This window comes from Motacilla alba, unplaced genomic scaffold (genome assembly GCF_015832195.1).
Source record: "Motacilla alba alba isolate MOTALB_02 unplaced genomic scaffold, Motacilla_alba_V1.0_pri HiC_scaffold_35, whole genome shotgun sequence".
NCBI lineage: Eukaryota > Metazoa > Chordata > Aves > Passeriformes > Motacillidae > Motacilla > Motacilla alba.
Genome location: NW_024037447.1, coordinates 1,322,504 through 1,340,003, shown reverse-complemented (window position 1 = coordinate 1,340,003; position 17,500 = coordinate 1,322,504). Strand labels below are relative to the sequence as shown.

Sequence of the window (17,500 nt, the reverse complement as noted above, 5' to 3'; positions counted from 1 at the left end):
GGACACCTGGACAGGTGAGGGACACCGGGGACACCTGGGGACACCTGGACAGGTGAGGGACACTGGGGACACCTGGGGACACCTGGACAGGTGAGGGACACTGGGGACACCTGGGGACACCTGGGGGACAGCTGGGGGACACCTGGACAGGGGGGGACACCTGGGGGACAGCTGAGGGACACCTGGGACACCTGGGGACACCTGGACAGGTGAGGGACACCTGGGGACACCTGGACAGGTGAGGGACACCGGGGACACCTGGGGACACCTGGACAGGTGAGGGACACTGGGGACACCTGGACAGGTGAGGGACACCGGGGACACCTGGGGACACCTGGACAGGTGAGGGACACCGGGGACACCTGGGGACACCTGGACAGGTGAGGGACACCGGGGACACCTGGGGACACCTGGACAGGTGAGGGACACTGGGGACACCTGGGGACACCTGGACAGGTGAGGGACACCGGGGACACCAGGGGACACCTGGACAGGTGAGGGACACCTGGGGACACCTGGACAGGTGAGGGACACTGGGGACACCTGGGACACCTGGACAGGGGGGGACACCTGGGGACACCTGGGGACACCTGGACAGGTGAGGGACACTGGGGACACCTGGGGACACCTGGACAGGTGAGGGACACCTGGGACACCTGGACAGGTGAGGGACACTGGGGACACCTGGGGACACCTGGGGACACCTGGACAGGTGAGGGACACCTGGGACACCTGGACAGGTGAGGGACACCTGGGGGACACCGGGGACACCTGGACAGGTGAGGGACACTGGGGACACCTGGACAGGTGAGGGACACCGGGGACACCTGGGGACACCTGGGGACATTTGAGAGACACCTGAGGGACATGTGGGGGACACCTGGGGGACACCTGTTCAGTGATGACATTAACCTTTAATTACACGCTGTCTAATCACTCATTAATTTGCCCCTGTCTAATTAATCATTAATTAGTCCATATCCAATAGCTCATTAATTAGTCCATGTGAAATCAATCATTAATTAGTCCCTGTCTAATTAATCATTAATTAGTCCGTGTCCTATCACTCATTAATTAGTCCGTGTCCTATCACTCATTAATTAGTCCCTGGCTAGTCACTCATTAATTAGTCCATGTCCAATCAATCATTAATTAGTCCCTGTCTAATCAGTCATTAATTAGTCCCTGGCTAATCGCTCATTAATTAGTCCCTGGCTAATCGCTCATTAATTAGTCCCCGGCTAATTGCTCATTAATTAGTCCCTGGCTAATCGCTCATTAATTAGTCCCTGGCTAATCGCTCATTAATTAGTCCCTGGCTAATCGCTCATTAATTAGTCCCTGGCTAATTGCTCATTAATTAGTCCCTGGCTCATTGCTCATTAATTAGCCCCCGGCTAATTGCTCATTAATTAGGCGCTCACCGAGTCTCGCCTCCATCTCCAGTTTCTCTGCGGGGGCACGGAAGGGAATTGGGGAATTCAGGCTAATGATTAATTAATATTTAATTATCGGAAATTAATAATTAGCAATAAATCATTCCTAATTATTAATTCATTATTAGAAAATGAAATTATTGTTAGAAACGAATAATTATTAAAGATGATTTTAAAAGTATTTTATTATTAAAAAGATTAAATCATAATCACGATTAATGATGATTGAATTAATTTTAATTAATTATTCGTAAATTTGCTTTATTATTAAAAATTATTATTCATGATTAAGGAGATTTCATTATTATTTATTAATTAGTAGAAAATTAAAATATATATTAGAAAAGAATGATTATTAATGAATATTTTGTCATTAATGATTAATTATCGTATTTAAATTAATGAATATTCATGAACACTCTGCCATTAATATTTTATTATTAAAAATCAAAATAATTGTTAGAAATGAATAATTACCGATGAAAAATTAATTTTATTAATTTATTCCAAGAAAATTAATTCGATTGTTAGAAATGTTAATTACTAATGAAGATTTTATTCTTATTAATAAGCAATTAGTATTAATTTAGCATTGTTAATTAGTGTTATTCTGAAGATTAACTAGCAATTACTAATAAATAAATAATTATTCATTTAAAAATAAAATTAAATGAATTATTAGATAATAAATAATCTGTTAATATTTTAATATTTTAATATTAATTAATGTAAAGATTTAATTAATTATTAGATAATAAGAACCCTATTAATATTCTAATAGTAATATTAATTAATTTAAAATTAAATAAGTTATAATATATTAATAACATATTCATATTTCAATGTTACTGTTAATTAATTAAAATTGAATTATTTATTAGATAATGAATAGCGTATTAATATTTTAATAACAATTTTAATTAATTTTAATTTAAATTAATTATTAGCTCATAAACAACCTATCAATATTTAAATAGTAAATTTAATTAATTAAAATTTTAATGAATTATCAGATAATAAACAACCTATTAAAATTTCAATAGGAAATTTAATTAATTAAAATTAAAATTTATCATTCGATCATAAACAACCTATTAAGATTTTAATAGTAATTTTAATTAATTAATTAATTAATTAATTAATTAATTATTAAGTAATTCAGGGGCTTCAACGAGATTTCAATTAATTGGGAATGTCCCGGTTTTAATCCCGGATTTATCCCTCCAATACTTAATTAATATCTGAATTGATTGATTACCGAATTAATTGAATAATTAATTAATTAATTGATCATTAATTAGGGCATTAATTAGTCGCAGCTTTGGTTTTCACCCCTCCGGAGTTTCGCCGTCACCTCCTCTGCGCCAACGGAAACGACAGAATTATTAATTGCTAATTAATCATTAATTAGCGCTGGGTGAATCAGGAATAATCGCCGCTATCAATTAATAATTAATGCAATTATTTTTATTTTTATTTTCCATTTATTTAAATTAATATCTGTTATTATTACTAATTTCATTAATTTTATTTATTATTAATCACTGGTTAATTATTAATTACTAATAATTTGCTATTAATTAATTAAATTAATTATAAATTAATTAATTAATTAATTAAAATACTTTCATTTTAAATGTTTTTGTTATATTGAAACGCTTATTACTAATTACAACAGTATTTAATTAATATATTACATTAATTATGCAATTATTAATTATTAATTTATTTCTAATTAACTATTATAAGTCATCGTTAATTATTTAATTAGTGACTCTCGTGACGAACTGATTAATTAACTGCATAATTAAAATGATAATTAATCTAATAATTCAATATCCGAATATAATTCTTATTAATAATTAAGATAATTAATCATTCGGATGAAGCTAATGAAGAGCTCAAGTCAATCATTAGTGGCCCTGTTAATTAGTCTGTCAATAATTAATTTCTAGTTAATTAAATTTCTAATTAATTAAAGTCTACTCAATAATTAATTTAACTCTGTCTAATAAGTCATTAATTAATCAATGTCTAATAATTAATATCGATTCTGCGTCTAATAAATAATTAATTTATCAATGTCTAATAAATCCTTAATTAATTGATGTCCGATAATTAATAGCGATTCTGTGTCTAATCAATAATTATTTATTATTCAGATCATTAATCGATGCCGAATAAATCATTAATCTATGTCTAATAAACAGCTAATTAGAGGCTAATAAATCATTAATTAGCGGCTAACACCTAATTAATTTAACGCTAATAAAATATTAATTCGAGGCTAATCGCTAATCGTTAATTAATTAGCGGCTAATGACTAATTATTAAATGCTACTAAAATATTAATTAGAGGCTAATTGCTAATTAATTGCTAATCATTACCTATTAGCGGCTAATAGCTACTGAATAAATGATAATAAAACAATAATTAGAGGCTAATCGCTAATTAATTGACCGCTAATAACTAATTATTTAATGTGAATAATATATTAATTAGAGGCTAATGGATAATTAATTGGCGGCTAATAACCAATTAATTAAATGCTAATAAACATTAATTAGAGGATAATCGCTTATTGATTGCTAATAATAATTAATTAGCGGCTAATAACTAATTAAATTCTAATAAAATAATTATTAGAGGCTAATCACAAATTAAATGCTAATCATTAATTAATTAGCGGCTAATAACTAATTAATAAAATGCTAATAAAATATTAATTCGAGGCTAATCGCTAATTAAATGCTAATAATAATTAATTAGCAGCTAATAACTAATTAATTAAATGCTAATAAACTATTAATTAGAGGCTAATCGCCTATTAAATGCTAATCATTAATTAATTAGTGGCTAATAACTATTTAATTAAATGCTAATAAAATATTAATTCGAGGCTAATCGCTAATTAAATGCTAATAATAATTAATTAGCAGCTAATAACTAATTAATTAAATGCTAATTAACTATTAATTAGAGGCTAATCGCTAATTAAATGCTAATAATAATTAATTAGCAGCTAATAACTAATTAATTAAATGCTAATTAACTATTAATTAGAGGCTAATCGCTAATTAAATGCTAATAATCATTAATTAGCGGCTCTCACCCAGCTCCATCCGCAGCTCCTCCGTCTCTGCGGGGTTCGGGGATTCCGGGATTGCGGCAATTCCGGGAATTCCGCAGAAATTTGGGAATTAGGGGCGGGAATTCCGGGGTTTTGGGGATTTAGGGACGGGAATTGCGGGAATTCCGGGAATTTTGGGGATCTGGGGACGGGAATTCCAGGGATTTGGGGGAATTCTGGAGAACTTTGGGATTTGGTGACGGGAATTGTGGGAACTTTGGGATTTAGGGACGGGAATTCCCGGAATTCTGGAGAACTTTGGGATTTAGGGACGGGAATTCCCGGAATTCTGGAGGACTTTGGGATTTGGGGACGGGAATTGTGGGAATTTTGGGTAATTGGAGACGGGAATTCCCGGAATTCTGGAGAACTTTGGGATTTAGGGACGGGAATTCTGGGGATTTGGGATTTAGGGGCGGGAATTGTGGGAATTTTGGGGAATTGGAGACGGGAATTCCAGGGATTTGGGGGAATTCTGGAGGACTTTGGGATTTAGGGACGGGAATTGTGGGAACTTTGGGATTTAGGGACGGGAATTCCCGGAATTCTGGAGAAGTTTGGGATTTGGGGACGGGAATTGTGGGAATTTTGGGGAATTGGAGACGGGAATCCCCGGAATTCTGGGAACTTTGGGATTTAGGGGCGGGAATTGTGGGAATTTTGGGGATTTAGGGACGGGAATTGTGGGAATTTTCAGGATTTAGGGACGGGAATTCCAGGGATTTGGGGGAATTCTGGAGAAGTTTGGGATTTAGGGACGGGAATTGTGGGAACTTTGGGATTTAGGGACGGGAATTCCCGGAATTCTGGAGAAGTTTGGGATTTAGGGACGGGAATTGTGGGAATTTTGGGTAATTGGAGACGGGAATTCCCGGAATTCTGGGGATTTGGGATTTAGGGACTGGAATTCTGGAGGACTTTGGGATTTAGGGACTGGAATTCTGGGGATTTGGGATTTAGGGACGGGAATTGTGGGAATTTTGGGGATTTAGGGACGGGAATTGTGGGAATTTTGGGGATTTAGGGACGGGAATTCCAGGGATTTGGGGGAATTCTGGAGAAGTTTGGGATTTGGGGACGGGAATTCTGGAGGACTTTGGGATTTAGGGACGGGAATTGTGGGAATTTTGGGGATTTAGGGACGGGAATTGTGGGAATTTTCAGGATTTAGGGACGGGAATTCCAGGGATTTGGGGGAATTCTGGAGAAGTTTGGGATTTGGCGACGGGAATTGTGGGAATTTTGGGATTTAGGGACGGGAATTCCCGGAATTCTGGAGGACTTTGGGATTTAGGGACTGGAATTCTGGGGATTTGGGATTTAGGGGCGGGAATTGTGGGAATTTTGGGGATTTAGGGACGGGAATTGTGGGAATTTTCAGGATTTAGGGACGGGATTTCCAGGGATTTGGGGGAATTCTGGGGGAATTTTGGGGATTTAGGGACGGGAATTCCCAGGAATTTTGCGGCACTTTGGGGATTTAGGAGCGGGGATTGCAGGGATTCCAGAGAAATTTGGGATTTAGGGACGGGAATTCCGGGGGTTTTTGGGATTTAGGGACGGGAGTTGCGGGAATTCCAGGAATTTTGGGGATCTGGGGACGGGAATTCCGGGGATTTGGGGGAATTCTGGAGAAGTTTGGGATTTGGGGATGGGAATTGTGGGAACTTTGGGATTTAGGGACGGGAATTCCCGGAATTCTGGAGAACTTTGGGATTTAGGGGCGGGAATTGTGGGAATTTTGGGGAATTGGAGACGGGAATTCCCGGAATTCTGGAGAACTTTGGGATTTAGGGACGGGAATTGTGGGAATTTTCAGGATTTAGGGGCGGGAATTGTGGGAATTTTGGGGATTTAGGGGCGGGAATTGTGGGAATTTTCAGGATTTAGGGACGGGATTTCCAGGGATTTGGGGGAATTCTGGGGGAATTTTGGGGATTTAGGGACGGGAATTCCCAGGAATTTTGCGGCACTTTGGGGATTTAGGAGCGGGGATTGCAGGGATTCCAGAGAAATTTGGGATTTAGGGACGGGAATTCCGGGGGTTTTTGGGATTTAGGGGCGGGAATTGTGGGAATTCTGGAGAAATTTTGGGAATTTCGGGGATTCGGGGCCGGGAAATTTGGGGAATTTCAGGAATTTGGGGATTTAGGAGCGGCAATTCTGGGAATTCCGGGATTTGCGGAGATTTAGGGGGCGAAATTGGGGGAATTTTGGGGGAATTTTTGGGCTCCGGGGATGGAATTTTGGGGAATTCGGGGAATTCGGGATTTGGGGTCGGGAATTTGTGGGAATTTCAGGAATTTGGGGTTTGGGAATTCGCGGAGTTCGGGGTTTGGGGCCGTGCTCACCCTCGCTGATTTCCTGCTGCGCTTTCCCTGCGGAAAGAGAAGAAACGGCACTCCCCATTGAATTTATTTTCATTTAATTTAATTTAATTTAATTTAATTTAATTTAATTTAATTTAATTAATTTATTTCATTTCATTCCATTCCATTTCAATTTTATTTCGTTTCGTTTTAAAATTTCATTTCATTTCATTTCATTTCATTTCATTTCATATTTTATTTAATTTCATTTTTAAATTTAATTAAATTGAATTTATTTTTATTTTATTTTATTTTATTTCATTTCATTTTATGTCATTTTATTTCATTTCAATTCAATTCAATCTTATTTCATTTTGGTTTTAAATTTAATTTAATTAATTTTAATTGATTTTAATTTAATTTAATTTAATTTAATTTTATTTTATTTCATTTTCTTTCATTTTATTTTATTTTATTTCTTTTTTAAATTTCATTTTATTTCATTTCATTTTATTTCATTTCATTTCATTTCATTTCATATTTTATTAGATTTCATTTTTAAATTTATTTAAATTAATTTTAATTGATTTTAACTTTATTTTATTTTATTTTATTTTATTTCTTTTTAAAATTTCATTTAATTTCATTTCATTTCATTTCATTCCATTTCAAATTTTATTTCATTTCGTTTTTAAATTTCCTTAAATTAAATTAATTAATTTATTTTAATTTAATTTAATTCATGTAATTCATTTAATTCATTTAATTCATTTCTTTTTCATGGGGATTTCAATTAATTAATTACGTATTAATCACATAAAGCATTTTGATTAATTAATTAATTAAAATGCTTCATAACGAAATTAATTTCAAATTCAAATTAATTTCTATTAAAATCACATCAATAAAAAACAATCGACGATTAATTGGAAGTGAGTGATGATTAATGATTAATGAATGAGCTCATTGATTAATTATTCATTAATGAGCTCATTAATTAATGCACTCACGCTCCTGAGCCAGCAGCCGGTGATCCCCTGGGGAACACGGAGAGGGAAAAGCTCATTAATGGGCGATTAATTGGCGATTAATGGGTGATTAATGGGCGATTAATGGGCGATTAATTGGCGATTAATGGGGGATTAATGGGGGATTAATGGGTGATTAATGGGGGATTAATGGGGGATTAATGGGCGATTAATGGGCGATTAATGGGCGATTAATGGGGGATTAATGGGGGATTAATGGGCGATTAATGGGCGATTAATTGGCGATTAATGGGTGATTAATGGGTGATTAATGGGTGATTAATGGGGGATTAATGGGGGATTAATGGGCGATTAATGGGCGATTAATGGGCGATTAATGGGGGATTAATGGGGGATTAATGGGCGATTAATGGGCGATTAATTGGCGATTAATGGGGGATTAATGGGGGATTAATGGGGGATTAAAGGGCGATTAATGGGGAATTAATGGGGGATTAATGGGGGATTAATGGGTGATTAATGAGCGATTAATTGGCGATTAACGGGTGATTAATGGGTGATTAATGGGGGATTAATGGGTGATTAATGGGTGATTAATGGGTGATTAATGGGTGATTAATGGGAGATTAATGGGTGATTAATGGGTGATTAATGGGAGATTAATGGGTGATTATTTGGGAAATAATGGGGGATTAATGGGTAATTAATGGGTGATTAATGGGGATTAATGGGGATTAATGGGGATTAATGGGGGATTATTTGGGAAATAATGGGGGATTAATGGGGGATTAATGGGCGATTAATGGGAAATTAATGGGTAATTAATGTGTGATTAATGTGTGATTAATGGGGGATTAATGGGTGATTATTTGGGAAATAATGGGGGATTAATGGGTAATTAATGGGTGATTAATGGGGATTAATGGGGATTAATGGGGGATTATTTGGGAAATAATGTGCGATTAATGGGCGATTAATGGGGATTAATGGGGAATTAATGGGGGATTAATGGGGAAATAATGGGGGATTAATGGGTGATTATTTGGGAAATAATGGGGGATTAAGGGGTAATTAATGGGTGATTAATGGGGATTAATGGGGGATTAATGGGGATTAATGGGGGATTATTTGGGAAATAATGGGGGATTAATGGGCGATTAATGGGGGATTAATGGGGGATTAATGGGGGATTAATGGGGGATTATTTGGGGATTAATGGGCGATTAATGGGGAAATAATGGGGGATTAATGGGGGGTTATTTGGGAAATAATGGGGGATTAATGGGGGATTAATGGGCGATTAATGGGGGATTATTTGGGGATTAATGGGCGATTAATGGGGATTAATGGGGATTAATGGGCGATTAATGGGTGATTAATGGGTAATTAATGGGCGATTAATGGGTGATTAATGGGTGATTAATGGGTGATTAATGGGAAATTAATGGGCGATTAATGGGTGATTAATGGGGAATTAATGTGCGATTAATGGGGGATTAATGGGCTGTTAATGGGGGATTAATGGGGGATTAATGGGTGATTAATGGGGAATTAATGGGGGAATAATGGGGAATTAGTGTGTGATTAATGGGAGATTAATGGGTGGCTATTGGGGAATTAATGGGTAAATAATGGGTGATTAACGGCTTATTAATAGGTGATTAATGGGTGATTAATGCGTTATTAATGGGGATTAATGGGCGATTAATGGGTGATTAATGGGTAATTAATATGGCATTATGGATTATTAATGGGCAATTAATGGGTTATTGATAGGTGATTAATGGGTAATTAATATGGAATTATGGATGGTTAATGGATTATTAATGGGCAATTAATGGGTGAATAATGTGTGACTAATGGGCCATTAATGTGTGATTAATGGGTGATTAATGGGTGATTAATGGGTGATTAATGGGCCATTAATGGATAATTAATGGGTGATTAATGGGTACATAATAGGCAATTAATTCGTAACAGATTGATGAATTCTGGGTTATTAATGGGTAATTATTGGGTAATTAATGAGAAATTAATGGGTAATTAATGGGTACATAATAGGCAATTTATTTGTAAGGGATGGGTGAATTCTGGGTAATTAATGGGAAATTAAAGGGGAATAAAAGGGAAATAAAGGGAAATTAAACGGAAATAAATGGGAAATTAAAAGGAAATTAAAGGGAAATTAAAAGGAAATTAATGGGAAATTAAAAGGAAATAAATGGGAAATTAAAAGGAAATTAAAGGGAAATTAAAAGGAATTTAATGGGAAATTAAAAGGAAATTAAAAGGAAATAAATGGGAAATTAAAAGGAAATTAAAGGGAAATTAAAAGGAAATTAAAGGGAAATTAAAAGGAAATTAATGGGAAATTAAAAGGAAATTAAAGGGAAATTAAAAGGAAATTAAAGGGAAATTAAAAGGAAATAAATGGGAAATTAAAAGGAAATTAAAGGGAAATTAAAAGGAATTTAATGGGAAATTAAAAGGAATTTAATGGGAAATTAAAAGGAAATTAAAAGGAAATAAATGGGAAATTAAAAGGAAATTAAAAGGAAATTAAAAGGAAATAAATGGGAAATTAAAAGGAAATTAAAAGGAAATTAAAAGGAAATAAATGGGAAATTAAAAGGAAATTAAAGGGAAATTAAAAGGAAATAAATGGGAAATTAAAAGGGAATAAAAGGGAAATTAAAAGGAAATAAATGGGAAATTAAAAGGAAATTAAAAGGAAATTAAAAGGAAATAAATGGGAAATTAAAAGGAAATTAAAGGGAAATTAAAAGGAAATAAATGGGAAATTAAAAGGGAATAAAAGGGAAATTAAACGGGATTAAAAGGGAAATAAAAGGGAAATTAATTAAAGGAAAATTTAAGGGTAATAAATGGGAAATAAAAGGGAAATTAAAGGGAAGTAAAAGGGAAATTAAAGGGAAATACAAGGAAATAAAAGGGAAATTAAATGGAAAATTAAAGGGAAATAAAAAGGAAATTAAATGGGAATAAAAGGGGAATGAAAAGGAAATTAAAGGGGAATAAAAGGAAATTAAAGGGGAATTAAAGTGTAATAAAAGGGGAATAAAAGGGAAATTAAAAGGAAATGAAAGGGAAATTAAAAGGGAAATAAAAAGGGAATAAAAGTAAAATTAAAGGGAAATTATAGGGAAATAAAAGGAAAATAAAAGAGGAATAGAAAGGAAATAAAAAGAAAATAAAAAGGAAAAAAGGGAAATTAAAGGAAAATTAAGAGGAAATAACTGGGAAATAAAAGGGGAATTAATGGGAAATTAAAGGGGAATAAAAGGGGAATAAAAGGGGAATTAAAGGGAAATTAAAGGGAAATTAATGGGAAATAAAAGGGAAATAAAAAGCAAATAGAAGGGAATAAAAGGGAAGTAAATGGGAAATTAAAGGGGAATTAAAAGGGGATTTAAAGGGGAATAAAAGGGAAATTAATGGGAAATAAAAAGGAAATAAAAGGGGAATAAAAGGGAAATAAAAGGAAAATTGAAGGGGAATAAATGGGGAATAAAAGGGAAATAAAAAGGGAATAAAATGAAAATTAAACGGGAATTAAAGGGAAATAAATGGGAAGTAAAAAGGAAATAAAAGGGAATAAAAGGGAAATTAAAGGGGAATAAAAGGAAATTAAAAGGAAATAAAAGGGAATCAAAGGGGAATTAAAGGGGAATGAAAAGGGAAATTAAAGGGAAATAAAAGGGGAATAAAAAGGAAATAAATGGGAAATTAAAGGGAAATAAAAGAGGAACAAAAAGGAAATTAAAGGGGAATAAAAGGGAAATTAAAGGGGAATAAAAGGGAAAAAAGGAAATAAAAGGGAATTTAATGGGAAATTAAAAGGGAATAAAAGGGAAATAAAAGGGAAATTAAAGGAAAACAAAAGGAAAATAAAAAGGAAATTAAAGGGAAATAAAGGGGGAATAAAAGGGAAATTAAACGGGATTAAAAGGGAAATAAAAGAAAAATAAAATGGAAATAAAAGGGGAATAAAAGGGAAATAAAATGGAAATTAAAGGGGAATTAAAGGATAATTAAAGGGGAATAAAAGGGGGAACACGGGAAGGGGGAATGGGAAGGGGGGATGTGATTTTGGGGTTCGGGGGCTCACGGCGCAGGCGCAGCGCGGCCGCCAGCGCCAGGCACAGCGCCAGCGCCAGCAGCAGCAGCAGGGCCGGCAGCCACGGCGACGGCGACGGGAACAGAGCGGCTGGGAACGACAGGGAACGGGGAAAACGGGAATTGGGGGGGGAAAAATGGGAATTGTGGGGGGGAAAATGGGAATTGGGGCAAAAAAAATGGGAATTATGGCCCAAAAAGAAAGGGAATTATGGCAAAAAATTGGGAATTATGGCAAAAAAAACGGGAATTCCATCCCAAACTGGGAATTCCATCCCAAACTGGGAATTCCATTCCCAAACTGGGAATCTCCCACCCCAAACTGAGGAATTCCATCCCCAAACTGGGAATTTCCCACCCCAAACTGGGAATTATGTCCCAAACTGGGAATTCCATTATCAAACTGGGAATTCCCCAATTTTCCACCCCAAACTGGGAATTCCATTTCCAAACTCGCAATTCCATCCCCAAACTGGGAATCTCCCACCCCAAACTGGGAATTCCCCCATCCTCAAGCTGGGAATTTCCCCCATTTTCCACCCCAAACTGGGAGTTCCATCCCAAACTGGGAAATCTCCCACCCCAAACTGGGAATTCCATTCCCAAACTGGGAATTCCATCCCCAGACTGGGAACCTCCCACCCCAAACTGGAAATTGCATTCCAAACTGGGAATATCATTCCAAACTGGGAATTTCCCACCCCCAAACTGGCAATTCCATCCCCAAACTGGGAGTTCCATCCCCAAACTGGGAACTCCATCCCAAAACTGGGAATTCCATCCCCAGACTGGCAATTCCCCCATTTTCCACCCCAAACTGGCAATTCCATCCCCAAACTGGGAATTTCCCACCCCAAACTGGGAATTGCATTCCAAACTGGGAATTCCATTTTCAAACTGGCAATTCCCCCATTTTCCACCCCAAACTGGCAATTCCATCCCCAAACAGGGAATTTCCCACCCCAAACTGGGAATTGCATTCCAAACTGGGAATATCATTCCAAACTGGGAATTTCCCACCCCCAAACTGGCAATTCCATTTCCAAACTGGGAATTCCCCAGTTCCCAAACTGGGAATCTCCCACCCCAGACTGGAAATTCCATCCCAAACTGGGAATCTCCCACCCCAAACTGGGAATTCCATTCCCAAACTGGGAATTCCATCCCAAACTGGGAATTCCATCCCCAAACTGGCAATTCCATCCCAAACTGGCAATTCCCCCATTTTCCACCCCAAACCGGCAATTCCATCCCGACTCCTCCCCGAACCCCCAGAAAACCCCGGAAAACCCCGGGAAACCCCTGGAGAAGCCCCAGCCAGCCCCAAATCCCGGCTGGATCTTCCCGCTCCGCGCGGAATTCCCGCTTTCCCGGCGCTCACCGGAGACCACCACGGCGGACTGGGCGGCCGAGCCCCGGCGCAGGGCGCGGCAGGCGGCGGCGGCGGAGCCCGGCCGGAGCAGCAGCGAGCTGCCCGCGGCCCCGGCATCCCCGGGCGGCTCCGGGGTTCCCGACAGGTTCCGGCCGCTCCCGGAGCTCCAGAGCAGGCGGAGGCCCGGGAGCGGCGGCTGCGGGAGGCACCGGAGCCGGATCCCGCCCGGTTCCGGCCGCTCCAGGATCAGCAGCGGCTCCCGGAGCTGCCCTGCGGAGCGGGGGGGAAGGCGGAGATCCGGGGTGGGCAGCGGGGCAAAAATCCCCGATTGATTGGGATCAATAATCCCCGATTGATTGGGATCAATAATCCAGAATTGATTTGGATCAATAATCCCCGATTTGGATCAATAATCCGATTGATTTGGATCAATAATCCCCGATTGATTTGGATCAATAACCCCCGATTGGGATCAATAATCCTTGATTGATTTGGATCAATAATCTCCGATTGGGATCAATAATCCCCGATTGATTGGGATCAATAATCCCCGATTGATTGGGATCAATGATCCCCGATTGATTGGGATCAATAATCCCCGATTGATTGGGATCAATAATCCCTGATTGGTTGGGATCAATAATCCCTGATTGATTGGGATCAATAATCCCCGATTGATTTGGATCAATAATCCCCGATTGATTGGGATCAATAATCCCCGATTGATTTGGATCAATAATCCAGAATTGATTGGGATCAATAATCCCCAATTGATTGGGATCAATAATCCCCGATTGGGATCAATAATCCCTGATTGGTTGGGATCAATGATCCCCAATTGATTGGAGTCACTAATCCTGAATTGATTTGGATCAATAATCCCGTTTCCAGGGCTTTTGGGGTTTCCTGTTCCCGGGATTTTTGGGGTTCCGGGGTTTTTGGGGTTTCCCATTCCCGGGATTTTTGGGGTTTCCCATTCCCGGGATTTTTGGGGTTCCCAGGATTTTCGGGGGTTTCCTGTTCCTGGAGTTTTTGGGGTTCCCGGGGTTTTTGGGGTTTCCCATTCCCGGGGTTTTTGGGGTTCCCGGGATTTTTGGGGTTCCGGGGTTTTTGGGGCTTCCCGTTCTCGGGATTTTTGGGGTTCCCAGGATTTTCGGGGGTTTCCTTTTCCTGGAGTTTTTGGGGTTCCCGGGATTTTTGGGGTTTCCCATTCCCAGGATTTTTGGGGTTCCCGGAATTTTTGGGGTTCCCGGGGTTTTTGGGGTTTCCCGTTCCCAGGATTTTCAGGGGTTTCCTGTTCCTGGGGTTTTTGGGGTTCCCAGGGATTTTGGGGTTTCCCATTCCCAGGATTTTTGAGGCTCCCGGGATTTTTGGGATTTCTCATTCCCGGGATTTTTGGGGTTTCCCATTCCCGGGATTTTTGGGGTTCCCAGGATTTTCAGGGGTTTTCTGTTCCTGGAGTTTTTGGGGTTCCCTGGATTTTTGGGGTTCCGGGGTTTTTGGGGTTTCCCATTCCCAGGATTTTTGGGGTTTCCCATTCCCAGGATTTTTGGGGTTCCCGGAATTTTTGGGGTTCCCGGGGTTTTTGGGGTTTCCCGTTCCCAGGATTTTCAGGGGTTTCCTGTTCCTGGGGTTTTTGGGGTTCCCAGGGATTTTGGGGTTTCCCATTCCCAGGATTTTTGAGGCTCCCGGGATTTTTGGGGTTTCTCATTCCCGGGATTTTTGAGGTTTCCCGTTCTCGGGATTTTTGGGGTTCCCAGGATTTTCGGGGGTTTCCTGTTCCTGGAGTTTTTGGGGTTCCCGGGATTTTTGGGGTTCCCAGGGATGTTGGGGTTTCCCGTTCCCAGGATTTTTGAGGCTCCCGGGATTTTTGGGGTTTCTCATTCCCGGGATTTTTGGGGTTCCCAGGATTTTCAGGGGTTTTCTGTTCCTGGAGTTTTTGGGGTTCCCTGGATTTTTGGGGTTCCGGGGTTTTTGGGGTTTCCCATTCCCGGGGTTTTTGGGGTTTCCCATTCCCGGGATTTTTGGGGTTCCTAGGATTTTCAGGGGTTTCCTGTTCCGGGAGTTTTTGGGGTTCCCGGGATTTTTGGGGTTTCCCATTCCCGGGATTTTTTGGGTTTCCCATTCCCGGGATTTTTGGGGTTCCCAGGATTTTTGGGGGTTTCCCATTCCCGGGATTTTTGGGGTTTCTGGGATTTTTGGGGTTTCCCATTCCCGGGGTTTTTGGGGTTCCCGGGATTTTTGGGGTTCCGGGATTTTTGGGGTTTCCCGTTCTCGGGATTTTTGGGGTTCCCAGGATTTTCGGGGGTTTCCTGTTCCTGGAGTTTTTGGGGTTCCCGGGGTTTTTGGGGTTTCCCATTCCCGGGATTTTTGGGGTTCCGGAGTTTTTGGGGTTTCCCATTCCCAGGATTTTTGAGGCTCCCGGGATTTTTGGGGTTTCCCGTTGTCGGGATTTTTGGGGTTCCCAGGGTTTTCAGGGGTTTCCTGTTCCTGGAGTTTTTGGGGTTTCCTGTTCCAGGGATTCTTGGGGTTCAGTATCCCAGAGTTTTTGGGGTTTGCCATTCCCGGAGTTTTTTGGGGTTTCCCATTCCCAGGATTTTTGAGGCTCCCGGGATTTTTGGGGTTTCCCATTCCCGGGATTTTTGAGGTTTCCTGTTCTTGGGATTTTTGGGGTTCCCAGGATTTTCGGGGGTTTTTTGTTCCTGGAGTTTTTGAGGCTCCCAGGATTTTTGGGGTTTCCCATTCCCGGGATTTTTGGGGTTTCCTGTTCCCAGGATTTTGGGGTTTCCCGTTCCCGGGGTTTTGGGGTTTCCCATTCCCAGGGATTTTTGGGGTTCCCGGGGTTTTTGGGGTTTCCCGTTCCCGGGGTTTTGGGGTTTCCCATTCCCAGGGATTTTTGGGGTTCCCGGGGTTTTTGGGGTTTCCCGTTCCCGGGGTTTTGGGGTTTCCCGTTCCCAGGGATTTTTGGGGTTCCCGCGGTTTTTGGGGTTTCCCGTTCCCAGGATTTTGGGGTTTCCCGTTCCCGGGGTTTTCGGGATCGCCGTTCCCGGGACGGGGTAACGGCTCCGTGGGGATTTGGATCCCGAGGTTCCTTTCCCTCCCCAGCGATTCCCGATCCCACAGACTCACCTATTATGGGATGGAGCGCCGAGAGCGCCAGGAGCAGCAGCGGGGCCGGAATTCCCGATCCCATCCCTGGCCCCGGTCCTGAGCCCGATCCTGATCCCGATCCGGATCCTGATCCTGATCCCGATTCTGATCCTGATGATGATCCTGATGTTGATCCCAATCCCAATCCTGATCCCGATCCTGATCCTCTTCCTGATCCCAATCCTGATCCTGGTCCTCATCCTGATCTTGATCTTGATCCCAATCCCAATCTCAATCCCGATCCTGATCCTATTCTGATCCTGATCCCTTTCCCGATCCCAATCTCAATCCCGATCCTGGTCCTGATCCTGATCCTATTCTGATCCCGATCCCAATCTCAATGTCAATCCCAATTCCAATCCCAATCCCGATCCCAATGCTGATCCTGATTCCCAACCCAATGGCAACCCCGATCCCAATCCCGATACCAATCCCAATCCCAATCCCAATCCCAATCCCAATCCTATTCCTGATCCCAATCCCGATCCCAATCCCATCCCAATCCCAATCCCGGAGTTGATCCCAATCCCGATCCCAACCCAATCCCAATCCCGATCCTATTCCTGGTCCTGATCCCAATGCCAATCCCAATCCCGATCCTGGTGTTGATCCCAATCCTGATCCCGATCCCAATCCCGATCCTGACCCTATTCCTGATCCCGATCCCGATCCCTGTGCTGATCCTGATCCCGATCCCGATCGCGATCCTGACCCTATTCCTGATCCCGATTCCGGTGCTGATCCTGATCCCGGTGCTGATCCCGATCCCGATCTCGATCCTGGTGCTGATCCCGATCCCGATGCCGGTGCTGATCCCGATCCCAATCTCGATCCTGGTGCTGATCCCGATCCCAATCTCGATCCTGGTGCTGATCCCGATCCCGATCTCGATCCTGGTGCTGATCCCGATCCCGATGCCGGTGCTGATCCCGATCCCGATCCTGCGGGGAAGGAGAGATTCCGGGCTCAGGCTGCG

At 40.6% G+C, this 17,500-nt stretch overlaps 1 protein-coding gene across 1 annotated transcript in view; it reads left to right on the top strand.

Moving 5' to 3' along the window:
- Positions 1–17,324: 17,324 nt before the first annotated feature.
- The window catches only part of MYBPC2 (myosin binding protein C2), a 39,247-nt gene continuing 39,071 nt past the window's right edge, over positions 17,325–17,500 (top strand). The window contains exon 1 of the mRNA XM_038126508.1: positions 17,325–17,444. Coding sequence (XP_037982436.1) covers positions 17,325–17,444 — 120 coding nt within the window. The remainder of the gene's footprint in view (positions 17,445–17,500) is intronic.